General features: G+C 50.0%; 4 protein-coding genes and 1 pseudogene across 4 annotated transcripts; 2 read left to right on the forward strand and 3 right to left on the reverse strand.

The window, feature by feature from the left end:
* Positions 1–771: 771 nt before the first annotated feature.
* LOC128270222 (exocyst complex component 5-like) lies at positions 772–2,336 on the reverse strand (annotated as a pseudogene).
* A 340-nt stretch (positions 2,337–2,676) lies between these two features.
* LOC128272888 (ras-related protein Rab-1A) lies at positions 2,677–7,393 on the forward strand. The gene is made up of 6 exons (XM_053010770.1): positions 2,677–3,032; positions 4,564–4,636; positions 4,708–4,755; positions 4,827–4,874; positions 4,947–5,174; positions 5,426–7,393. The coding sequence occupies exons 1-6, from the start codon at positions 3,019–3,021 to the stop codon at positions 5,618–5,620; spliced, it is 606 nt and encodes a 201-aa protein (XP_052866730.1). The 5' UTR covers positions 2,677–3,018; the 3' UTR covers positions 5,621–7,393.
* A 301-nt stretch (positions 7,394–7,694) lies between these two features.
* On the reverse strand, positions 7,695–9,601 carry LOC128272930 (uncharacterized). The gene is made up of 2 exons (XM_053010818.1): positions 9,494–9,601; positions 7,695–9,331 (listed from the first exon to the last, which is right to left on the reverse strand). The coding sequence occupies exon 2, from the start codon at positions 9,210–9,212 to the stop codon at positions 8,196–8,198; it is 1,017 nt and encodes a 338-aa protein (XP_052866778.1). The 5' UTR covers positions 9,213–9,331; positions 9,494–9,601; the 3' UTR covers positions 7,695–8,195.
* Positions 9,602–10,627: 1,026 nt separating this feature from the next.
* On the forward strand, positions 10,628–22,442 carry LOC128270223 (lysosomal-trafficking regulator). The gene is made up of 9 exons (XM_053007624.1): positions 10,628–10,732; positions 10,818–10,897; positions 11,096–11,330; positions 11,405–11,542; positions 11,616–14,217; positions 14,421–18,415; positions 18,490–18,649; positions 18,717–22,062; positions 22,139–22,442. Exons 1-9 carry the CDS (start codon positions 10,628–10,630, stop codon positions 22,266–22,268), a joined length of 10,791 nt encoding a protein of 3,596 aa, XP_052863584.1. The 3' UTR covers positions 22,269–22,442.
* LOC128274544 (serine--tRNA synthetase-like protein Slimp) lies at positions 22,367–23,784 on the reverse strand. The gene has a single exon (XM_053012773.1). The coding sequence runs from the start codon at positions 23,782–23,784 to the stop codon at positions 22,489–22,491; it is 1,296 nt and encodes a 431-aa protein (XP_052868733.1). The 3' UTR covers positions 22,367–22,488.
* Between the last annotated feature and the right edge of the window lie 1,491 nt (positions 23,785–25,275).

Consider the following 25,275-nt stretch of genomic DNA (forward strand, 5'->3'; position numbering starts at 1 on the left):
ATGTGGCTTCAAGTAGATTTGCACCATAATTAAAGGTGAGTCACACAACAGCCGCTAGTCGGATGATGATGAAACACGGCATGCAGATTAGCCAGATGACCATGCAGATTAGCACCATTCGTATCACATGTTGCAATGCGATCCAAACGTAATCAACGCTAATACAAACCAGTGGTGGCTGGTTTTCTTCTGATTCTGAGCTTACCATTTGCTAATATCGTCATAGCGCTACCAAGAACAGGAACTTTTACACCGAATCAAACCAATTTGCCTCAGTTTATTTTCTCATTGTGTACGAGGACAAACGATGCCGATAAATCACGTATTTCGTACGACGAATTGCGTTGCTTGGGTTTGGATGGGTGGTTCATTGTAAACAACAACAAACTCTGTTCGGATTTTCGCTGCACTGTGACGTTTGTCAGCTGATGTGCAACTGCTCGACTGCTCGATATCGATTTTGTATTACAGTTTTCGTTCGAAGAGCGAACTCGCGCCGATTCAAAAGAAAGCAGAAAAATTTCATCACAAACGAACGGATTCGATTGAAACTATTAACAGAGTTTTCTGATATTCAGCCCTGTTGAGTTAAAATCTTAACTTGTTGTTTAGAATTCTCAATCAATAAATTGTAAACTGTTGATTAGAATTCGAATTCATAATTCGAAAGATATTATATATATTTGTCGTTGCGTTATCGTGTTATCAGTTATCGTGAACCACGCGTGCTCTAGCGGTGCGAAGGTTACAATTTTACTGATCTTTCGCAGGTCACCACATCCATATCTGGGGCACGCTTTTGCATTCCGCGATCGGTATGGCCTGCAGACCGAGATCGAGCGCATAATCACAATGCACGTGGAGCAGATTGCGCAGCAAAATGTCCGCCAATTTAAGAATGACGGGGAAGCTGTGGTTCCTTCGACAGCAGGCAGCAGCGATCGAACGCTAGTGTCGACTGTTGCAGCAAATTGAACGCCAGCTCCTCCGAGAGAAACGTTTCACCCCCGTAGTCTTCGATCTGGGCAATGTTTATGTTAGCGCGGGCCCCTATCAGGGCCTGCATATCACGTCGCAGTTCCTGGAAGCGTTCGATCTGCTTCTTTTGGTGGTTTTTGTTTTCGTAAAACCTTTTCAGCTCCGCCTGACACCGACCATCGAGCGTACGGCATTCCACTTCGATGTAGGTGGCCAGATGGCGATCAAAGATGTTGGCCGTCAATTTTTGCAGCAGATCATCGTCGGAGCCCTTGAAAAACTCCTGCAACTCCGCGCTCAGCTTCAGCGTACGGGAATACAGCTCCGATAGCGTTTTCAGATATTTGTGCTCGTCTTTTCGGTCGTCCAGTTTCGTCTGCACGAACTGGTTTATCTTCAGCTGGTAGATGTTGAGAATGAACTTGTTAATCACTTTGTCCGGGGCGCTAAACACCTGCTGAATGATTTTGTAGTGCTTGTGGCCGAGCGGCACGATGCCCTCGAACACGTCGCGCCACCGTGGCCTGACTTTGCTCAATGTACACATCGATCACCTGCGTGTAGCACTTGAACTGCGACAGTATATCCGACAGCTCCTTCATCCGCTCAATGTTCTCCATCTTCTGAGCCGTCGCAAACTCCTCGATGAGCCACATCTCGATGTCGTCATACTGGGCTTCGATCTTTTTCTTCGCGTTCGCAAACCTCTGCGCCGGTAGATCCTGCGAGATTTGAAACAGCTTTTGTATGATGTCGGCCGCCTCGTACAGCTTCGTCTTATCGCTGTAAATGTCGTTCACGATCGGGCCCGGCGTCAGGACCTCCGTCATGTGGTTTAGCAGTAGCTGTGCCTCGACCGTGCGACTCCGCGGAATGTTGACGTTCTCAAGCTGCTCGCCAAGAAGGATCACCTTGCCGGCGACCGAGTTGATCTTTTCGCCCAGCTGATGGAAGTAGTCCACCGACACCTGGTGTTTCGCGACAAACTTGTCAATCGCCTTCACAAAGATCGCTTGCTCCTCCTTCAGTGCCTCTTCCAGTTTGTCACACTTTCGTTGCTGCCGTTCCTGCCCTTATCCTTTATGGTTTCAACGAACGTCTCGTACAGCAGATCGGGATCGAACTGATCGGAACCAATTTCGTTGTTCGTTCGCCAGCATAGTCGCTCGATGAATTCTTCCACCTCGAACGGATCCTAGGGGTGGCACGGAATGGGAGTGAACAACAGCATACCACCAAAGCAGCGTCCCGCTGGAAAGCCATTTACCTGCTCCAGTTCTTCAACATACTGCGATAACATTTTGGATTGATGGACCTTCGATTTGGGATTCGGGAACGCGCAAAGTCACACCTCGAAAATAATCAACCAGTTTTTTGCGTTGATGAAAATCATTTGTTGACAATCTGGACAATTGCCACCGCACCAAGGCCAAGGTTGCTATAGGCAGTGTTTTCGTTCGGTGTCCTCTTTTTTCTCTAGATCGACGAAACATAATAAATTTTCACGCTCCAAGAATACTTTTTATTTGGCCAGCATCACGATTCAAGTGAAATATCCGACGCCGCGAGTATGATCGAAACAAATGCTATAATGCCAAAAGGCACTCTCTAGCGATCTTGTCAGCGTGAGAAGACGTTTATAGGTCCACGCAAGGTGCTCAGGCAACCCTGCGCCTTCTGATACGTGTTTGAGGCGTGATGTGTCAAAGTCGCAAGAGCGATAGAAACGGAAAAAGTTGGAAGTAATTTCACAGCAATTCCGCTTAGCTACGAATTAAAGTGAATTCCGGATCGTGATAGGAACGTAACGTGCTACGGCAAAGTAGCCAGACACAGTTTCGCTCGCGTACGACGGTGCTGACCATTCGCTGGCGTCAAGCAGGTTTTGGCCGTGCTGTGTTGTAGGGTGAAAAGAAAAAGAAAAATCGCTAGTGCAGCCACAAGGGCCGACGACGACGAAGCCTGCGTTGAAAGTGGTGTGGACGCACAGTTTTTTGTTGAAACTTGCAAAGTGAAGGAAACGCATTCCTGCATCGCAACATGAGTCCAGAATAGTAAGTGAGCCCCCATATCGAGTGCACGGATATCGACGAGCCCGCAGGGGAGGAACAAAAAGAATCCACCTATACGTCTCTCAGCACCTTGCTCTCTCTCCGTTACCTGCCCCCCTTCCGTGCTGCACGGTCTGATACTGCGTCAATTGTACGTTGCGAGTCACTTGGAAGTCTTATTTTCTTTCGTGGCACAGTTGGCTTTACAATGGTCGCGGGGACAAAGAGCTACTGGCTCCTTCTTTCGAAGGAATATTCGGCGGAAAAGTGTGGGTCAACGATTTTCGTTTTCCGTTGCATTTAGTTTTCTCTGATAAGGGCCAACGAGAGTGGTGACGATGACGAATAATTTCCGTGCCCCCTTCCTCACTGCTGGCCATCCCCCGCTCTCTTTCCGCCTGCCCGCGGAGCCCGTAACGGCGGCAGCAGCAGCTCCGTCCTGTGTAGACCATTGTGGTCGCCGCCGTCCTCGGCGTCATCGTCATCGTCAGCACGATCATTATTCGTCATCGTGCATCGGCGAGCAAACTCGTCAACCGACGAACCGTTCGTTCGCCCGCACCCACACGGGTGGGAAAGAGAAAGCGAATACCATGGAGCGCCACTCATCGATTTTGATTTGCGCGATAATCAGCGATGACGGTTGAAATGAGACGCAACATATCTGGAACGCGGACGAAATTTTACATTCCCCTAATCCGTAGTTGGCCAAATCGTGCTAAAATGAGTGAGATTAGCTTACGCCCTTCGAAACACTGTGTTTTGCTGGAAGATGATATCTGTTCCGAACAGCACCGGAAGGATTGGTTCCTCGCTCTCGAAGTGTCATCCATTGCTGCTGGTCAGGCATTAGAAGTGTGATCGGTAAATAGAGCATTCCATGCTTCGATCGCGAATCAAACACCTTTTTTGATGTACCGTGAGTGAGTCATTCGCGAAAACAGGGCCAACTATGCTCTGTACTCTGTGTGTGCAATGTGTCGTGTTTCGTTCCGCACCAACCAGCAGCGTCAACAGTGTCGTCGTTTGTTGCCACTGTCTTTCGAAGGAGAATAATAAATGCTTGTCCAAAGAAAACGAAGGCGCGGCGAAATACGATTAATAAACAATCTAAGATGCAGTTAGACGCAGCAGTGCATGAGGTGAACTTTACACCCTCTCGGAGTGTGTCGCGTCGCAATTAATGTAGAAAACGACGGCAAATCGCACTTAATCCACTCCCTGAGGTTGGGAGGTCGACCTTTTCTTGGCTTGGTATTAGTTACAGTCTCAAAAAGCATGAATTGGAAACTAGTTTTCCTATTTGCATTGCTCTTCTGCGTTGCTTCCATGCGCTTCGTGCATCTACTCTGTTGGATGCTTTCAGTTAGAAGTCATGATAATATCACGTTTATCGCCGCGGCTTGTCATCGCTGTTTGCCTGTGTTCCGCCCATATCCCCGGCTTTATCAGCTGTCGTTTAGGAATAGCCAGTGAACTTTTCAGTCTGTCTCATTTCTCTTTTTGATGTGTTTGTTTCTTACACCTTTTGCAGCGACTACTTGTTTAAGTTGCTGCTGATCGGCGATTCTGGAGTAGGAAAATCCTGCCTTCTGCTAAGATTTGCTGTAAGTAACCATTGACCGTAAGCGAATCCGAAGCTCGACAGGGTAATTTGAATCATTCCTCTCCTTCGCAGGACGATACGTACACGGAAAGTTACATCAGCACAATTGGTGTAGATTTTGTAAGTAGCCACCAGGCTTTTTATCACATAACGACATTATCACTCACGCTTATTGTTTTCTTGTTCTTTAGAAAATTAGAACCATAGATCTGGATGGCAAGACGATCAAACTGCAAATCGTAAGTTGACTGGTGTGATGGCAAACGATGATCGAGATCCAACGGTGATTCTGATGATGTTTTCTTTTACAGTGGGACACTGCTGGCCAGGAACGCTTCCGTACGATAACGTCGTCCTACTATCGCGGGGCGCATGGCATTATCGTCGTGTATGACTGCACCGATCACGATTCGTTCGAGAACGTCAAACAGTGGCTCGAAGAGATCGAACGCTATGCATGCGACAACGTCAACAAACTGTTGGTCGGCAATAAGTGTGATCTGCAAACTAAGAAACGTGTCGACACCACAACGGCAATGGTAAGCAGCTTCGAAAACACAGAATTAATCGGCGTATGGTGTTGAGTCATTTACTTTCGTTTTGTTCACTTCTACGAACCAATTTCAAACTATAGCCGAATGCTAAAAGATACTCTGTAAAGGAAGAGCTCACGTTTGGAATAAATTTAACTCAATATTCTAAATGTATAAATAGTTGATATAATGTATTGCTTATGCCTGTACTTTACTTGTTAAATATTCACTAATGGTAATTTGTGTGTGCTTTTTAGGAATTGGCAAATCAGCTGGGAATTCCATTCCTAGAGACGTCAGCGAAAAATGCCACCAACGTCGAGCAGGCCTTCATGACCATGGCGGCTGAAATCAAGAATCGCGTCGGGCCACCGTCGAGTGCCGCGGATCCGCCGAGTGCCGTTAAGATCGATAAGGGACGCAACGTTGAGGCAAAATCGGGCTGTTGCTGAACACACATTCGGCAGTTATTATTACTACTAACCACTCCAATCATCCCCTCCAACGGCCTCCTTCCCTTCCCCGTTTCACTTGCGCAGCATCGTAGCCAGGCAAACAGAACAGAAATCGAAACAAGCACCGGAAGGATAGCGAAAAGTGACACCCACAGAGGCACCCCGTTTCCCGTTTCTCTCCTACACACTCACACGGATGCACGAATGGACGAGCGCGCAACAGGGGGCAGCGGTTATCCCCTGTGCGCGGTGCGACGGCCGCTAAGAATGTATTTTATGTTTACCTGTCCCGGCGTGTGTTGTTAGGTTGCAGTAACACCTTCTCACTATAGGCTACCACTATTATAATTATCATCATTATTATAATTATCAATATACCGTTCGAGGAAGGGAAGAGGTCTGCAAACCGCAAACAGAGCAAACAATTACAGAAGTGTGTCAGAAGGGTGTTAGGTGTCCCCGGCATGGTCGAAAGGCCAGGGCGCTGCGAAAGGTGAACATTGCAACAAACGCCCACTTTGAGATCGGCAGTGCTGAAGCTGAAGACGAATAGTCTGGTATCACGAGTTCAAGCGAGTGTTGCGCGTTCGGACGGAGAAGGTGCAAGAAAATAGAAGAGAAAGAGACAAAATAAATAGCGGAAATTGGAAACATTCGATAATGACGGCCTGTCTGCAACGAAGTTGGTTGAAAGAACATTGGCACGTTTTCCCGGGCCAATACTAAAGAAAACATAAAACGCAGAACAATCTGTAAGTAAATCACCGATGTACGGTGCGTTGTTGTGTGTGGCATTGGGCCTTCATCCTTGTTACCGTCATGATGCGCGGTGCAAACATTAGTTTGTCGTGAACCAGTGGAAGCTTACTAGCTGTGGGCGTCCTCTTTTTAGTGCTTTTGCTATCTTCCGTCGCGGGATTTAGTTAGTTTTTCATCTAGCGAACTTTGTATGCACAGCGAATGATTCGATTTGCTTAACTCTGCCACAGATAACGTACTGCAGGCCTTATCACAAGATAAGTTATGGTGTAGCAGGTATTTACACTTTTTGAGACACCGGGTATTTACACCTTTTGTTTCTTTCGTCTCTTCTACTTTTCAACTTCTTTAACTGTAACGGGGTCTTTACCCTTTTGATTAAGCATCTTTTCTGCAAATGCCAACAAAATTCTAAGCCGCAATTACGAAACGAAACCACAAATCAAATAAAGAAGCAAGACGTTGAGGGTAGTATATAAAAAGAGATAAGCAAGAACTTTAAAACAATTTGATGAAGGATGCAAATAATACCTTAGTTTATAGACGTTTGATAAATAAGAGGGAAATTGAAGTTTGGGAGCCAAGATCTTCCAGCGCAACATTTCGTTCCCCGTCTATTGGCGGTTTTAATACTTCGCTTTCGATAGTACATTCGTGCGTTCGAAATCAGTTCAATTCATTCTGACCGATGTGCAGTATGCAATTTAATTTTCTTCATAAAACCCCTCCACTATGGTTAACCAAAGTTCGTGCAGTGAGCTCCCACATTATTCAGCAAACAGAAATGAACGATCGGTTATCGAACCGCTCCTAGTTTCTTTCATACATTCCCCAAGGGTTTTTCACACAATTTATTTTGAGTTGCAAGTCGGTTATCGGCAGCATATACACGTAGGAATAGTAATTCAAATAGGATTTCGACTAGCAGCAATGTTTTCGGCATTATTTAAGATAATTAGGGTCCGTAGCGAAAATAGACAGATCAATAAAGTTTTACTTTTCCCAATCCACTCCATCTTTTTGCCTTTTTTGCGTCGAATCTTTCATAAACGGTTACCCGTAACCCAGTTTTAGCTTCGGGTTTTCTCCAACCACGACGTTCGATTTTTTCCGGAATTTATGTACTAGGAACAAGAAAGTTCTTTCAATCTACTGAAAAGGTAAAATAAACTCGCGATACTTCTACAGCGATCCAGCTGCCCTTTGGCGATCATTCATTCAATTTTGATGCGAATTTGCGATGCGATGCGTGCTGTTGAACAAACCAATTGCCGACATTGAAGGAGAAAAAAACACGAATCGATGATGGTTATGATGGTTTATTATCGAAAAATGTGTCGATACTTAAGACAATAGCAAAAAATAATAAATAATTTAATCTAAATGAAAAGAAACATCTTTCTACCGAGAACCGCGCCACTTCAGCAGCGCACAGTCCGGGCGTTGCATTGTGTTTGCTCAGGGAAGATTGCACCTGGCTGGTTCCGTTCTGTTTCTTGCGGTACTATCCCCGCTTCTTGGCACATAATTTATCCTACTAAATATTATACCATTGCACTATGACATGCTACATTGTGCGTAGCACGGTGCTTAGGCTTAGGAGCTAATTAGTCTACCGTTCATCGGTCTCCATCGGGATGGCTGGGATTTTACGATGGTGATTTTTTTTTGGGAGGGATGCGCGCTAGTATGATGATGTTGCATGGCCCTGGGATTTAAGGGGCGCTCGGCTTTGTTGTACGCTATCGAACGGCAAATGCATACAACACTATTCGAACGGTAAGCAGGTCAACCGCCTAACGAATAGTTTGCTTCAAATTTCTTGCAACAGTTGCTCGGTGTCCTTGTTGTATATGTCATCGTCACGAGCTTCATCGTCGCCGACCGACACCGGATACCGCGGGGTCGTCGATGTACTACCGGAAGTGCCGGGGGTAGATGTGGAGCTTCGTTGCGGCATTTGATACTTAGTTCGCTTGGGCAGAATTCCATGCTCTTCCGGTTCCTGCAGTCCTTCGCTGTCCAGATCGAATGGTTCGGAATCGGTGTAATCGGTCGCGGTGGTCGTTTTGAATTCATCGCGACTGCTGGCTTTCTCCGCGCGCAAGTCACAGGCGGCCAGTTCGATGGAATTGGGTGGTGGGGCTTCGGCGGCTTCGGACGGCGGCGGCGGCGTCGTTTGCCCTTCGCTGCTCTGCTCATCTTCATCTTCCCCTAGCTGTTTTTTCAGGTGACTGATAACCTCCTTCTTCTCGTTCAGTATGCTGATGCACTTGGTTATCAGTTCGATCTCGTACAGGCGCGTGTCCTCTTCCTGTTGCCGCTGGAACTCTAGCAACTCCTCGTGTTCCTCCTTCAGCTCGCGAAGGATTTTGTTCTTCAGCAGCACATCGGTCCGCAGACGATTCGACGATTGGATCGAGTTCGACAGGACATCGGACAGCAAACACTGGGATCGCAGCAGGATCACCGAACCGTACGTGAACGTCAGCTGTGGACCGAGGATCTTGCGCCACACGAAGTTATTCTCTTCGACCGCGTAGCTGAACCCGTTCGCGCCGCCCTCGGTGCAAAGGGCGAGCTTGGTTTCTTGCAGAAAATCGTCCCACGAATGTTCCAATCGAAGCGCCGTCTGCTGAAGCACCTCATGCTCGATTTCGGACACGAAACTGAGCGGCGTGTTGTACAGCGAACTAAAGACAATGATTTTCAGCAGTATTTTCCGCTCGCCCCAGGTGCTTTCGATGAACGCGTAATGGTTCCAGGTACCGTCACCGCCCGTTGCCGCCACAATGGGCAGCTTGTTGAGGAATACGTTGTCCAGTTCCATTGTTCCGTAGCGGGTTTTCACAGGACGCCTTTTTCCGATACTCTCCAATGCGAGCCCAACACACACTTCACTGGCGACGGTCAACAAAGTAGGCGGATGCGCGTATCAAAACAAGCTCGCTGGAATGAAGAACTTGACAGTTAGGAAGTGGGGTTTTTCTGTACCCCTCGGCGGACGTTGTCTTTTGCCTCCCAACCCCCTTTTTTGCTGGCGTTCAAAACCTGCACCGTCGCGTACGCCGTCACAAACGCTCTGCGTTCGCGCACTGTGTTCACACGTACATGTTTTTTCCGGTTTTCCTACATCCGCATCCACCAAACCTCTCCCCCTGTTCGATTATCCACAGAACAGGTATGTTGGCGGCTGTTCGGAAGAGGTGTCTTTTGGGGGTGGTCGCTTTCCTCGAAATTATGTACACTGCCGCCACATACACCTGTCCGTTTGAGCGAGCGCGCGCCTGTTTATAACGCACACCAACGAACTCGGCTCTCTTTTCATCCGTGCGCTCTCTCGTATTGCATGCGCGTGTGTGAGTAGTTCGCCAATTCGCCGAAAAGGAGCTGTCAAAATGCAAGAGCCGATTGTCGGTTGATATTCGCACTCCATATCCATATGTAGTGGCAAGGATTCGCGAAAAAGGTACTCTGCCTTTCCCATAGAGTTATTGTTTGCCTTCCCTTTTATCGTTAAAGTAGCAGTGCGAAAGTGGTGTTGACACAGATCTCGGGACCTCCACAAAATCACTATAAAGTACTGAACCTTCCCTTTAAACACGATGCACTGTTTGGTAAATGTGTGCGTGCCACTAATGGAAGATAGTGGGAGACAAAATAAAATCAAAACAAAGACTCGCGACTTCGCGCTCCTCGGCCCCGTTCGCGCGATATTCGCGCCGTGCCCGCCGTATGAGGAGGCGGATGTTGTTGGGCTTCCTACGCAGTAACGTGAAGTGTAGTGCCGTATGTTAACTGTGTCGATTTAGACTCGTTTTTTGTTTTGCAACGGAGTGAGAAACACGAGCAAATGCTGAAAACCAAAAAACAAACAACAATTCGATACTAGCCTTTGCACGGGACGTTTTGTGAGCGCTGCAAACGGTGAAGGTTATTACGCTGCGAAGAAATCAGCTGTGTGTCAAGCAAACACGGCTGATCGTGTAGCATAAGCTTCGTGGGCTTTGGGCTTGACCGGAGTTGGCCCTGGGTGCTTGAATGGACCATCTCCTCCGTTCTCCGGATGCTCCGATGGCGGTGCTATCTGGTCGCGCGTTTTGCAAGAATGTTGCAATCGTCCAGTAAACATTACTTTGTGTAGTGTCGTGTGGAAGGCGACAATAGCCACTCGCCGTCTGCCGCCTAATAAGAATATAATTCTTCGTACGGTGTTGTGTACATTGTGGATTTTCGTTGGCCGCAATGGAGTCGCACAATGGTTTGGGATCGTCATCCGATACGCTAAGCTCGCTGTACGCAGAGTGGAAACGAATTCACGACATCCATCCGTCGGAAGATTTTAGCCAGGTAAGCGAGAGGACCTCGACTGGGCTAGTGGCCTCAGTGTGGACGTTGTGACAACCTGTCTTTCGTTTTATTTGTTTTTTTTCAGCGAAATGCTGCGATAGAGCACTTCCTCGAGGGATTTAATCGGCTCGGGGAAGAGGACCGGATGCAGTTGGACCGGCTAAAGTAAGTATCCCGCAGGATCATCATCGACTTACTCGTAGAGCTTCAATCACATTGCTTATCAATTTCTGGAAACGGCGATAATGGGACGGGGCCACAATAAGTACATGAATCTAGTTCATCGAAATCATCACTCTTTTGTTGTCGGCCGTAATCTTTTAATTACGGTTATTTTTTGTCATGAAAATCTCTACCCTTCAGCCGTTGCGAGAACATTGCGTCAGCCTTATCACGCCAACTGCTGCTGTTGATATACGAAATCTGTGATCGCAGCGTAAAGCGTCTCAGCGCTGGTGATTCAGAGACGACAGCAGCGTCGTCCAACTCTGAAGATCGCACCGCCAGCAGCGCCGAGACGGATTTAGCGAGCGAAAGAGACCACGGCGAGCGAGATACCACAAACGATAGTAGTAACGGCACTACTATTGACAATGGCGTAAGTATCAAGAGTGTGACGCTAACAGCGAATGTCCCACATCCACTGACCAGCGTGTTATCTGCGGTCGGTAGGGGTTTCAGGATGCACCGGTTGCGCTGCCCCCGGCAAGTGTGGATTTGAACGAAAACCGACGCCACTGGTTGAAGGATTTTTTCCTAAACGGCATCGGAGGCCGGCTGTTGCAGACCTTGGCGCGGATTGGTGCTAAAGTAAGTGATTATTCCAGAGCGCGCTTTCGTTCGGGCCTTCAGGGTTTCTGAACGTAGGCTTTTGTTTTTGCAGGATATTGCCAATGGGCGCGAGATAACGGCGGTTCTGGTGCGCATACTACCAACAACGAGATGGTTCGCGGTTTCGGACGCTTCCCGGGACCCTTCCCTGGAGACCTGTCCTGGTTATGCTGAATACGTTAGAAGTGTGCTAGGTTTCCGTTCCTTCAACGATGATGGGCGTGAGGGCAGAAAACGTTCTTTCTGTGATCCGCCGGCCTCGATGTTTGAAGGATTTCAAACGCGCGATACAATTCACCATGCAGCCATGCCGGTTGAACTGCCACAATACGATCATTTGCAACTACGATACATGACGAAACTGTCGCAAGATCAATTCACCCTGACCGTGCTAAATCTGCTGGAAAGCTTGATCGTACACGAGAACGTGCTCACGATCGACGAAAATTCGGTGACGGTGTCCTGTTTGCGCGTTGCGCTCGAGCAACTCAAGTGCCAGGAGCGGCTAGAGGAAGGAGTCACCAATCGGCGAATTCTGCGCCACAAGTTGCTCGGTCTGGTCATGCTTTGTCTAAACAATCTATTCTTCCTGGAAACGCTCGACTCACCCGATGTCAGTCTACGGATGGTGGCTTCCGATATGATGGAATTGTTGCAGCGAGAGCTGCGCGAAGCTCCCTCACCGACGACTTTAAATGTTGTCTGGGCCGAGTTTGTTCACAATCTTGCGTACGCCATTGTGTCGATCGTGAATCACACATTTCTCCATTTTTCCCGCAATTTCGAAAGCGAGCAAATTTTTATGTCCATCTTTAAGCTACTTGAAAGCAATCTAGAGACAATGAAGCACACGTACACCCAGCTACAGCTTGCGATCGTTCCCCAGCCAAGCTCGGGACTGATCGATATGCTACTCAAGATGCTGGAAAACTTCATTCTCGTCCTCGCGCCGGCACGATCGCACAGTGGCAAAAGAGCTCGCAAATGTCGTGTCCGGTTGCATCACTCGCGACAAGAGCCGCGCGCTGCGTACGTCTGCGCTCTCGAGCATCTGCTGCTGAACTTCTTCCCGATCGCCAAACACACCGACCAGCGATCGTTGGTGAGTTTCTTCAAGGTGCACCAACTGTGCTGCTGCAACACCAACGCTCACACGCTCGAAGTGCTTCTGAAGCTGTCTAACGGCGACCTGATACCGAAGCTCCGCCTGAGCTTCACGGCACGAACCGTAGTGTATGCGATCTTCCATCGTTCGCAGTGCGTAACCTGTGAGTCGGATCGGGCGGCCAACACGTTCTATGAACAGTTTACCCACACGCATCGCGATGTGTTCTGGGAGTTTGGGCGACCCGAGAACCGTTACTGTTGCATGCCGACCTTCTTACGTTATCTCCTCGATATTGTGCGCGTGGTGCCGTACCGGCTGAAAGCGTTCATCGTGCAGGAGTTGGTGCAAAAGTTGCTGAGTGATGAACTGAGCAACATCGTCGAGAAAACTCAGCCGGAGTACGACGACGGTTGGAAGGAAGTGGTGAACGGTTGTCTGTTGATCGTTTGCCGTGCGGCGACTGCCGAGGAAGCGATGATGGAACTGTTTTACTGTGACGCAAATATGGACCTTTTGCGAGTACTTAGCGGACGGCTTGAGCTTTCGCACAACATGCACGCAATCATGACGATCGGTATACGGGCAATGGAAGCACTCGGAAGGCTACCCATCGTGCGCCAACTGATCGGCATATTGCTCAATGAATTGGACAAACGAGGCGCTTATTTAGTGTCCGTTTTAGCTGCCGCTGCTAACAGCCGCACCGTGGATGTTGAGCTGAAACCTATCGAATGGACAACAGGAAACAACAAGGAGCCGCTTGACGAACCATTCGAAGCCACGCTTCAACTGCATCTTGAACACTGGAAGACGGTGCGACACCTGTTGAAGCAAAGTGAGTGCTTTCGTCGAGCGTTCCTCGATCGATACCAGGGACGAAAGGGTGTACAGCGCTTTCTCGACCTGTCTTGCAACCTGGCCAGCGTTTGTTTGTACCGCAGCGAACCGTGCGGTGAGGACGGCGATACGGGGAGCGGCTTTTTGGGACCAGTGTCGTTCCAAATCGGTCAATTAGTCGCACCATCGGATGAACCAGAGCTGCGCAGTGTGTTGAACATATTCCACTACAGCGACCAACTGATCGACGGATCACTGTCGACGGAGAGTTTCTATTATTCCGCCACTGGGCAGGAATCCCCAGCGCAGGTCAGTTACTCACCGAGCCAGGAGGAAGATTTTTCCTTTCTGCGGGAGCTTCGCTTGGGGATAGACTGGCAACTACCGGGTACCACCAGAGGAGTTACCGAAAGGTTGGGTTTCGGAAAGTTGGAGAAGAAATGGTCTATATCGGAGCTGTTTAACATTCGTCAAATGCTGGCCGACTTAATGGAAGGATATCTGCCGCGATCGAAGCAAACAAGCAGTGGGCGGATCGGGATCCTTCCGGACGCTACTCGGAAGCTGCTTGATGCAGGAAGCCCGGTGGTGAGGAAAAAGTTGACACACCTTTTCGAAACCATCGTTGCATCGATGCAGTTGCTGTCGACTGCTGACGTATCGAGCAATGAGAGTGTGGCATCGGAACAAGGTGAGTGGAAAAGGAATTGTAGAGCGAGAGTGTCGAATGCAATTCGATCCACTTGTTACCATTCACAAACCGGTGCAACCTTCGCGCTGTGTGCGTGTGTGCTGAGGTGAAGCCATACGACGTTATTCGCGTGGTGACCGACGCCAAAGTGTTTTAGTTTGGTGTTCCAGTAGAATCGGTGAAGTTCTTTAACATTCCGTTGCGTTTCGGTTGCATTTCAGATAACGTGATGCAGCTGGCCCTGTTCGAGTTGAAGCGTTTGCTGTTGAGCAATGCAATCAACAACTGGGACTGTCCGGGAAAGGCGAACGACGTGATGAACGTGCTACAGGCGCTGATAAAAGTGGCCGAAATGCGAAAGGAAACGAACCAGCAACGTTGCGGCAAGGAAAGCTTTTCAGAGCGAGAGAAATCGTACGATGAGGAAGATCACCTAGCCAGCCTTGGGCCGCCGATTCATGCCGATGACAACATGGCCGACGATGTTAGCTCGACGGATGAGTCTTACACGACCGCACGAGACGACGGGTACGAGGGTGACGTGGAAATTGAAACGAACCACGTGCCACAATCAAGACACGGGCTACCGACGTACCAGAGGAACCGCCAGACGGAAGAAGGCGGCAAACAGTCTGTGGGCTCGATGAATGCTAACATATGTACGCTGGTGACGGAGATTCTGGTCGAACTGTCAGCCCGTTGCGCCGAAAGTCCTGACCACTGGTGCTCGGTTTTGTCCCAGATGGTCGTGAAGTTGAACATGATCCGTCACTGTCTCGGTGGTGCGCTCTACCTTATCCGAGGTTTCGCCAGCGTGTTGCAAAGGAACGACAGCCGGCTGAAGGAACTGCAATCCTCAATCATGGATCTTATCGTTGATCTCAACAATCCGGACGTGCTCGTAAGATTTGTACAGCTCCTCGGACACCCGGATCCCCCGGTGCAGTCAATACTGACGAAGCTGACGAAACTGTTCGAAGCTAGTTCCGCGGTAGAATGCTATCAGAGCGTAGCGTTCCCCACCCTGAATACTAGTCACACATTTTGGTCGTCAAGCGATGTGCTGCTGGCAAAGAAGATCACCTTCCTGCGTGAACATCACCTCCACTTTGGCGTACGATCCGGGTTTACCGATTCGGCCGTGGTGGTTCCACTGAACTATGCCAGCTTTTACCCGTGGAACAGCAGCGGGTTCACGGTTTCGCTATGGTTTCGAGCCGTGCAGTTGGCGGACAATCAGCGGTCCGATTGCACTCACCTCCTAACGATCGGCAGCGAGAAGCAGCTTCTTTCGGTGTACTTTTCGGCCCAACGACAGCTGATCGTGCGCTACAGCAAACCGGATCGCATTCTAACGACCAGCAACACCGAACGCTATTTGGCCGCAGCGTGCGGTGCACAGTGCTGTGAAAGCTGTGCGAAGGAGATGCTCCACCTATGGACGTACAAACATTTGCTGCGCACCATTACCGATGCTTCATCGCTAACCTTCCAGCTGGATGCTCCCGGGGCGCAGTGCGTTTACTGCTTCAAGGCGCTTCCGGTCGGTGCGAAGGGACGGCGCGATGCAAGCGAACCGGTCTCGGATGCCGGCGACGTTAGCATTTTTCGGCAGATTATCGTCGGGCAGGATTGGTCGGCCCCGGAAGATTGCTGGTCGATGCTTTCGCTGAGTGTACAGCAAACGGACGAAAACGTTTCGCTGACGATCACGCTGGATGGAGTACAGCAGCTGGCGCGATTAACGCTGCCGAATGGCTCTCGAATCCACATCGATACCGATCTAACCGTCCTCGGCATAGGTCACCGGGCGAGCAACGTGAACGAATGTTCAGTCGGCTACGACCTGTCCGGGGTACACCTGTTCGGACGGTGCATTACGGACGAAGCGGCTCTAGCCAATCTGTACGCGATCGGTCCGAATGTGAACAATTTTGGTGCTGTAGTCAACGGGTACATCGTACCGAATTATGGAACACTGAACCTGGCGAAACTGACCGTGTCCGATCTTCGGTTGGGTGCTTCGATCCGGCTTCTTGAACGGTCCCATCTCGGTTGTTGGGTTGCCCACCGAGCGGAGTGTTTCGTTGTGCGCAATCAAAGCATTGGCCTGATGTCGTTCGGTGGAAAGCTTCGTCCGACTGAGAATGCATCCTTGCAGCGTTCACTCCTCGTGGCGGGTGGTATATCCGTCATGTTGGTGTGCTTCGCGCGCGTGGTTGAACTCAGCGACTCGCCAAACTTACAAGCGGCCGCCCTGCAGCTGCTGCTCGGGATTGCTCACTCCAATAACGACTTCTACAACGAGTTCGTGCTGTGCAATCATCTGGAGCTGATCGACATTGTGCTGAAGAGTAAACGGTGCCACAAGGACATCGCCCTGCTCACGACCCTCCTTGAGGTCGCGTTCGATCAACCGATCGTAGCCAAGCGGGGCGATCAGTATCGCGTCCTCAGCGCTTCGGTCGCGCGCGTTCGTTACCCTGCCATCGTGACGTTTGTGTTGGAAAACTTCCACATCTGGATCGACCAATCGGAGGAGGTGCTCGATTTGCTCTTCGACACACTGGCCATCGCCACCCGGGACAAGCACCCGGCCATGGAGTACAACTGTCAGCGATTGCAGGACGGTTTGCTGGTGCCCGCATTGATCGATTTCTGTCGCGTAAACTTTGTCATTCCGGCCAAGACGGTGAAGATCTCGCGCAGAGCGGCCGATCTGCTCGTCGCGCTCATTGCCATCTTGTCGCCCACCCCACCGAGGGTTCCGCTGTTGAACGAAATCATGGAGCTACTGCTGCTGATGCATAAACCAACGGACAGCTACGTAACGCACGATCGGCAAAAGTTTTACTTCAACATTAGCCCAGCGTACGGGGGTGGTGGTGGTGGTGCCGGCAGTGGTAAGCGCACCGATAGGACGCACGCCACTGGTAGTGGAGTCACCGGAGGCAGCAGTGGCAACAGCGGAATAGCGACACCGAAAATGCAACTTCGCGATCGACGGATGCGTCCAGCGTTGCGCAAGATATTGCCACTTTCGATCTACAGTTCCACCAACAACAGTAGTTCGATCGAGGAGACAACCAGCTTCATCATCGATTCGAGTCGGTCGACCAACACGAGTGTCGTGAGTGATGAATCGGGTGTTAAGGTCGCACCGAAAAGCCCCACATCCACCACCTCCCCGGAGGGTGTCGTTGACGAGGAGAGCTACGAGCGGTTGAATAAAGCGTTGGCGGATTTTAAGATCCGTCGAAAGAGTGTCCAGGCCATCGGGGAGAAAGGTGCCGGTGGAGGAAAGCTTAAGCTGCGACGGTTGAACAGCTCCCCGAGCATGCGATCCGTCCTGGGGATTCGCGCCGGTATGCGTAGCGGGTCTCCGCGTAGCGCAGGCGGTTCACCGAAAGCGTCCTGTCTTCGCAATGAGCTGAATCGAACTCCCAACCACCACAACCGGTCCCCTCCGGCTCCAGCAGCGCCGGCGAGATACAAATTTTTCGAACAAAACTTCTTCGCCACCGGCAACGACTTCTTGCAGGAAAGCTTTCTGCGGGTGATGTGCGACTTTCTGCTAATCCTACCGGACGACGATGCGCGCCAGTTTCTGAGTGGTGAGAATCGCATTCTCGAAACACTGCTCGTGCTGGCCAACAATGGCAACATTCGCATTCGGACGGTGTTGCTAAATTTGGTCGCTGTCATTGATGATCGGATCGATGGGGCCCGTGCGAGTGGCGGAGGACAAGGCATGGCTAGCGGACCCACCGGAAGTGTGCAATACAGTGAGGAGCAGTCGAAAATTTTCTGGTACCACCTGGCGAATCAAATCGGAGCTCACAGTGTCAACGAAGAGCTACTCAGCAGCTGTCTGCGTTGGGTAACGAAGTCGAACACACCGCCAGAGGCCCTTGTGGCCGATCCGATTGAAGTGATTCGTGTAAATGGTCTCAATGTGTTGATAGCAATCATGATACAGGCACGGAGTGAACCACCTCTTTTCCGCGGTGTACTGCAAGTGATCGAGAACATCTGCACGAAGCGTCCGCGCCAAGGTGGCCAGTACATAATCGATAATGGACTCGTGTGGGCACTGATCAAAACTGCCGTCAAGATGCACGAGAAAGAGGACCCAGGGCAAGCGGAGAGCCGGTTGTACTTGTTGGACTTTTTAACGCACTTTTCACATCTTATGATACTGAAGAACGTGCCAAACGTAAGTACGGGGGTCTGTAGGTTGGTTTCCTCTGTCCGGTATTAACACGTTGTTTGAATCGGGACTCTTTACAGCCGTTCTGGGATCTTCTCAACGGTCTGACGGTGGTGGAGAAGCACAAGAGCGAAAGGGTAACGAAAGCGGTTCGTGATATCCACGCGACGCTGTTTCGAAATGTGCTGCAAATATTTATCTTTCGCCCCAAACAATCGATCATTGGCAACAAAAGCGTCTGTAAGTATTGCTTTATCGGGCATAGTGAGTAACTGGAGGGATTTATTCCATTTTTTTGTGCACTCAGCTTTTACCGTTGAACTGGCCGGATGTGAACTGTCGCGGGCGGAAGTTAAAACTCGCTTCAATCGGCTGCACGATAAAGCGGTTCAGTTTGTGACGAACAGCGACCCGGAGGGTGAGCTATCGGACGCGGAGATGGCACTGATACGCCACCTAATGAACCGTACGCTCAATGGTAATCCGCGCGGTGGCAACATCATTCTCTGGTGTTTGCTGCCGAAGCGTTCGATCAGCCTAAAAATCTATACGATCAAGCAGCTCAGGAGCTATCTCGAGGCCGGCGGCAGTCACCTGTCGGCGATCTGTGACATCAAAATGCTGAAGGTGTTCGTGCAGAGCATCATGCTACTGAATCAGAAACACAACCCTCCGGTTGAGGATCTTCGGCTGGTGAACGCTTTCTACCAGTCGATCGACGGTGGAGTAGCGCACAGTAGCAGCTGGAATTTGACGCAAACCTTGAAAGATTTCGAATATTTGCGAACGATCAACATGAACGATCAGGAGCAGACGATACTGAAATCGGTTACGCGCCAGGAGAAGCTGATCTCCGCGTGCACCGTTGCGGCGATGCAAATTACGCGCAACAGCGTGGAGAAGCAGAACCGATTGCGCAAGGAGCTGATCATACAGCTGCGCAAGGACAGCGATTACCGGTATTACGATCAGTGGCGCCAGCTGGTGAGTCGAATGACGCACGAGGGAGCACCGTGGTACAGTGCGGCGACGTATCCAAGCTCGTGGGAACGGGACGATACGTACGGGCCGGATATGGCACTGCGAAGGATGCGACGATGCCAACTGAGCATCGATAAGCGATTTTTGCTTAAGGAAACACAGCCCGAAGACGGGAGCGAGGATGAAAAGGGCGGCCTGTTGGGTTACCTTTTCCATCGCGATTATCGGCACGAGTACACGGTCGAGGAGCAGGTTCTGTACACGTTTACGGTGCAGAAAATCTCGCCCTCCCAGGAGCTGCCGTGTGAGTGCATCCTCACCAGCACGGAGATGGTGCTGAAGCCGTACGACGGAGAGCTGGAGATTTACGATCTGCACGACATCGTGAAGATATGGACAAAGCGCTACCAGCAGCAAGAGTCGGCCGTGGAAGTGTTGCTGAAGAGCGGCCACTCGCTGTTCATCGTATTTGACCGTGATCCGAGCGAGCGCGACACGTTCGAGGGTTTCTTCCACGATCTGGTCGTGCGGTGCGGCCGCCAGGAACTCGATTCCTGCTCGCAACAGTGGCGCGAAGGGTCGCTCTCTACTTGGGAGTATTTGATGCTGCTGAACCAGGTGTCCGGCCGTACGTACCACGATCTCATGCAGTATCCGGTGTATCCGTGGGTGTTGGCCAGTTACGATTCGCGCACGCTCGACCTGCTTGCCGAACGTACGTTCCGCAACCTGGAGAAACCGATAGCCGTGCAGCATCGCGAGCTGGAGAAGCATTATATCAACAACTACAACAACCTGCGGCAGGCTGAGAGTGGTGCTGATCCGATCGGTGATCGCAGAAAGATCCAGCCGTATCACTACAGCTCGCTCTACTCGAACTCGGGCACCGTGCTGCACTTTCTGGTGCGTGTGTTTCCCTTCACGTCCCTGTTTTTGCACTATCAGGACGACAGTTTCGACATACCGGACCGGACGTTTCACTCGCTGCAGACCACCTGGAATCTGGCGAGCCGCGATTCACCGACCGACGTCAAGGAGCTGATACCGGAGTTTTTCACCTTTCCGGAGTTTCTCGAAAATCGTGAAGGGCTCGATTTTGGCGTTCGCCAATCGGGCGAGCCAGTGAACCATGTGGAACTGCCGGCTTGGTGCAACAATTCGTCGCGCCTGTTTGTACTCATCCACCGCCAGGCACTCGAATCGAGCGTGGTCCGTCGGCAGCTTAGCCACTGGATTGATCTCATCTTTGGCTACAAACAGACGGGCCAGGCGGCGATCGATGCAATCAACGTGTTTCACCCGGCCACTCACTGTGACTTTAGCGTGGCGGACATTGATGATCCCGTGATGAAGCTGGCGCTCGAAACGATGGTGAAGACGTACGGGCAGATGCCGCGGCGGTTGTTTGAAATGCCTCACCCACCGCCGGGAATGAATTTTTTCGGTGCAAACCCACCGAAAGTGCTGGATAGTGTGAGCGGTTTGCGCTGGGGTGTGTACTGTGGCACTCCGGTACTGCCCAGTCCCAGGCTCGCCGATGCATGGGCAATGCCGGTGAGAGAGCAATCGGAACGGGTTGAGGTGAACCGAAATCTGTCCGTCTCGCCTGCGTCGTCGCTAGTTGCGCTCGACGGTGACAGAGTGTTCGTAATGCCCGAGCGTATGAACGTGTTCTGCGTTTCGCACGGATCGACGAAGAAGCACTACACCATTAGTTGGGGCGAACCGGACGAACGGATAAGGATACGGCCACTGCAGGACAACGAAAGTGATGCGCGGTCGAGAGAACTGTTTTATGGTAACAACAATAACGCCTGTGATCCTGTAACTGCTTGCGGTACGGATCCCGGGTGTTCCAGCATATTCTTCGGGCACCGGTCGGGGCGCATAGCAGTGTTTCAGCAGCGCTCGCGGCGCCGCCGGGTATCGTTCTTCAATCAACACATGCAACCTTCGGTAACGGTGGTCCGCTCTCGGTCAAGCTCGTTCCGGCGGTGGATCGATCGGAAGAGTGCCAATCTGAGGCGAAGGCTAGAGCTCGACGGCGAGAGTGACTCACAGCAGCAACAGCTACCGGAAGAACACCAGATGGAGTGGAACTATCCGATACTGTTGTTGAAGCACCGCGCTCCGGTCAGTGCGATTCGCGTATCGATGGAGTTCAAGATCGCGGTCAGCGTGTCGCTGGACGGTTGTGCGGTCATCTGGGACATCAACAATCTGTCGTATGTACGCGAAATTCCCAAACCGGTCAATGTTTTGCACTCGCGGATAAGTGAGGTTACCATCAGTCCAACGATGGGCGACATCGTCACGGTGTACTCGCAGGCCGGCGGCTTAAGTTCGCTGGCTACGCAGGACTCGTGGTCAAGCACCACGCTGATGGAGGAAGACGATAGCTTCGAGGTGACGGAAAACTACAACGTAGACTACGTGAACATTAGCATGACGACGCATCGGGATCAGCTGCGGTTGTACACCGTTAACGCGCAGTATGTGGACCACGTTTTTCTCGAGAGTCCCATCCAGGCCATTACTTACTCGTCGGTGAAGGAAGGTTGCGGAGTCAATTGCATCGTCGTTGCCCTCGACACCGGTATCGTGCGGTTCTACTCGAGCTGGAATCTGGCGTTGCTGCGCGAAATCAATGTCGAACCGCACGACGTACGTTGGTGAGTAAAATAAGATTCGGCCTGTGAACATTCTCGCTACCCAGTAACATTGTGCGATCGTTTCTTATCCCCACAGTGCGCTCTTCTCGAAATATCAGCATCTACTGCTACTGACCGGCCACAATACCGTGCAGACGTGGACGGCGGAAGGTCTTCCCGGGCCGCTGCCCACCATTCAGGAGCCATATCATTGCGGTGGACAATGATGTGGTAGATTTTAAAGTATAAAGAAAGTGATCATAAGCTGCATAGCGAGCGGGTGTTGGTGTACTCTGTTGTAATGTAATACATTTTTTGTTACCAATGTTTTGTTGTTTCGTGATGCCTTCCGCGCAAAATGTGCATCTTATGGCGTAGGTAAACTGTTAAAAATATACGAAAAAAAGAAACTAACTGTTCGCTAGGTGGCACAATTGTTTTACTTTATCAATCGTCGTCGAATCCGAGAAATGGTAGATCGCTTACAAGGATGCCATTGCCAAGGAGTACTTTTATCAGTTCCACTGAGCACATCGCTTCTCCGGCGACGATGTGGGGAAAGCGTTGCACCTTGCCATCCTGGTAGATGAACGCGATACGTTTACTGAGGAAATCCGAATAAAAGCTCAAGTTGGCCACGGTAACGTAGCGCTGGGTCTGCATGTCAAACAGCTCGACATCAACTCGCATCGACTCGGCCGGTCCGAGCTCCGGTGCTGGTACCTGTATTATTCGGTAATTCACGGGAAGTTGATCGTAGAACCGTTGGTACGTTAGCAGCATCTCGTCGAACATTGCTTCCGCTTCATCGTATGTTCGGCTGGCACCGAACACGTGCACCGTGTTCGCTTGTACACGGTTTTGGAGATAACGTTTTCCTCTGGCCACCAAGCGCAGGGGGAGTGCCGTTGGGAAGACGGACAGTTTGGTGAAGTACCCTAAAAAGCTAAGCAAAGTGCCGCCCCCACAAAGGTGCAGCTGATTTACTTTGTCGGTCGGTTCTTCGTCCTCCCGAATTTGGTACAAGCAATCCTTGTCAACCATGGCCGCCTCGACGAGAAAGCTTCGCACAAAGTCAGGGTTGCTGAAGAAGATAAACTCGTCCTTCTGAAACGTTTCGCAACAGCGCATCGGTAGTAGTAGATCTATTAGTGCCGCATCGCCAGTCATGTAAAAGCAGATGGCGTCATCCATTTCGAGCTGTTCTTCCAAAGCGTTGGCTCCTTTCTGCAGTGCCTCTGCGGAGCCACGATTCTGATCGGGCGTGGTTCTTTCATGAACAATAGTGCGCTTTTCTTCCGGGGTCCGGTCGTGCAGGTCATTTGGGATGGTGAGAAAGTTATTCGCGATAAATGCATCCTCTATGGCGTAGCTCTGCTCTTTGATCAGTTTCAGGTCATCGCGCGCCAGGATGGCACGGGCTTTAAGTTGCTTTTGTTCTGCCTCATCCGTCGCTTTCTGTATCTGCTGTTGTAGCTCAACGCGGCACTGCTCAATCTGTCGTTTCCGCTTTTCAATATCGAGGTACAGCTCCCACTGTCGCTTGAGATTTTCGCAATCGAGGGGATGCTTTCGAAGACGAATGTTACGCCGCAAACGATTCCAGTCGCCCAATTTATGCCGGAAGTCAAGGTACGGAACGAGAACCGCGTACTGTTCGCGTGCTTTATCTCCGGTGAGATAGAGGGCGGACGAAAGCAATCTAGTTGGCACCGTCCTCCAGAAGGAACACAGCTTCAACATAGTTTGAGGACGAACCCGTGGAACCGTGGACACTTTAATAGTTTACGCAATTTGTACCGGCGGACATTTCCCCTCCGATATGACAGCTCCGATGTAAACAAAAACAGATCGTGCTCACGTGAGCTCTTTTATTCACCGTGAGGCAGCGATTTCTCACTTTGCTCATTGCCAATATTGAAAAAATCAACAAATTACTTTAAATGCGATTACTTTTGGTATGGAAGCATTTCTGAATGACCACCAGCAAATCACAAGGCCAACAATCCTTGATAGTTTGTGGTCTGAATTAGGAAAGTCAATGTTTTTCCCATGGTCAATTGTATGTGGCATGTTTACTTTTCCTGGTCCATCCTGATCATTAACCTTTCTTCCAAGTGTTAATGAACAAAGGCAACAAAAACTGTTTACTATTTGTTCTAACGTAGTAGTGATGATGATGATAACGAAAATGAGACATATTTCACGATTATGTTTTCGTTCCCGCAATTGAAGCTATCATGCATTATGATGATGCCTTCTTGAACACTCTTGAACCATCCAAGCCATTGCAAAGCCAAACAAAGTTTGAAAAACAGTTTCCGGACACTTATTCATACAGGAATAATTGATTCATGTTTGGCGTCACGACCGGGTTCTTTTACGGAAATAGAAGAGTACGCCCACATCTTTTCTTAGAGAAAGTTTGTTATTTGTGTGCTCGTACAAACTTCGTCGTAAGGTGGCACTGCCTAATCTAAAATGTATCTATTACACACTGGAAGAAGCAGCAACTCGTTGCCTGACCTACAAAAACCGTGAATATACTCTCTGCCTATTTATAGGCTATCGATCAACGCGTATTAGATTACGAATTCATTTTTACCGTAATGTCTAAATTGGAAATTCAATGATTGATAAAGTTGTGTTTTTGCTCCACGGAGTCGGAGTGTCCTTGCGGAAGTAATTGGCTGCAGTCTAGCTAGGATCGTGTTTACTTGATACGTTAAACCAAGGGTGATTCCAAACATCACCACAGGTGTCCGGAGGCGAGCTTTTGTGCTAGATTAGCACTGTCCATCACACAGTTTCAGCGGAATCGATTGCGTGACACGAGACTGTGACAACACCGCTTTGAAGGTGTGATTGTGGCCATAGATTAGAGTAGGTTAGGCCTTTTCCATTTAAACAGTCGAACGATACCGTTACCGCACAAACAACCGACTTCAAACCTACCCCAGCGCAGACAATTTGAATTGAAACGTTCTAAGTAATGCTTATTTTGAGTGAGTGGAATGATTGTGATTCAGCCACACAGAAACTGTTTTAGAACTATATTTGAGTTGATAGCTTGCAGCAATTCATTTAAGAATTATCTTATTCGCGAAATCTAATTTGTTACATCCCCTACGCTTTTTTTCGCGAACAAGATTGTTCATTAGCCGTAATGCATTCGTAAATGAACATCGACCACGATGCTCTTCATGGCAAACGGTAAATTTGATAAAACCCCTT

The sequence above is a fragment of the Anopheles cruzii genome, chromosome 3, assembly GCF_943734635.1.
Source record: "Anopheles cruzii chromosome 3, idAnoCruzAS_RS32_06, whole genome shotgun sequence".
Classification (NCBI taxonomy): Eukaryota; Metazoa; Arthropoda; class Insecta; order Diptera; family Culicidae; genus Anopheles; species Anopheles cruzii.

Bases quoted from the DNA above. Each gene is read 5' to 3' on its own strand.
- LOC128272888 (XM_053010770.1), top strand. The intron at 4,637-4,707 runs GTAAGTAACCAT...TCTCCTTCGCAG, and splicing joins GCCTTCTGCTAAGATTTGCT to GACGATACGTACACGGAAAG. The intron at 5,175-5,425 runs GTAAGCAGCTTC...TGTGCTTTTTAG, and splicing joins TCGACACCACAACGGCAATG to GAATTGGCAAATCAGCTGGG.
- LOC128272930 (XM_053010818.1), bottom strand. From the start codon at position 9,212: ATGGAACTGGACAACGTATTCCTCAACAAGCTGCCCATTGTGGCGGCA.
- LOC128270223 (XM_053007624.1), top strand. From the start codon at position 10,628: ATGGAGTCGCACAATGGTTTGGGATCGTCATCCGATACGCTAAGCTCG. The intron at 11,543-11,615 runs GTAAGTGATTAT...TTGTTTTTGCAG, and splicing joins TGGCGCGGATTGGTGCTAAA to GATATTGCCAATGGGCGCGA. The intron at 14,218-14,420 runs GTAGAGCGAGAG...GTTGCATTTCAG, and splicing joins AGGTGAGTGGAAAAGGAATT to ATAACGTGATGCAGCTGGCC.
- LOC128274544 (XM_053012773.1), bottom strand. From the start codon at position 23,784: ATGTTGAAGCTGTGTTCCTTCTGGAGGACGGTGCCAACTAGATTGCTT.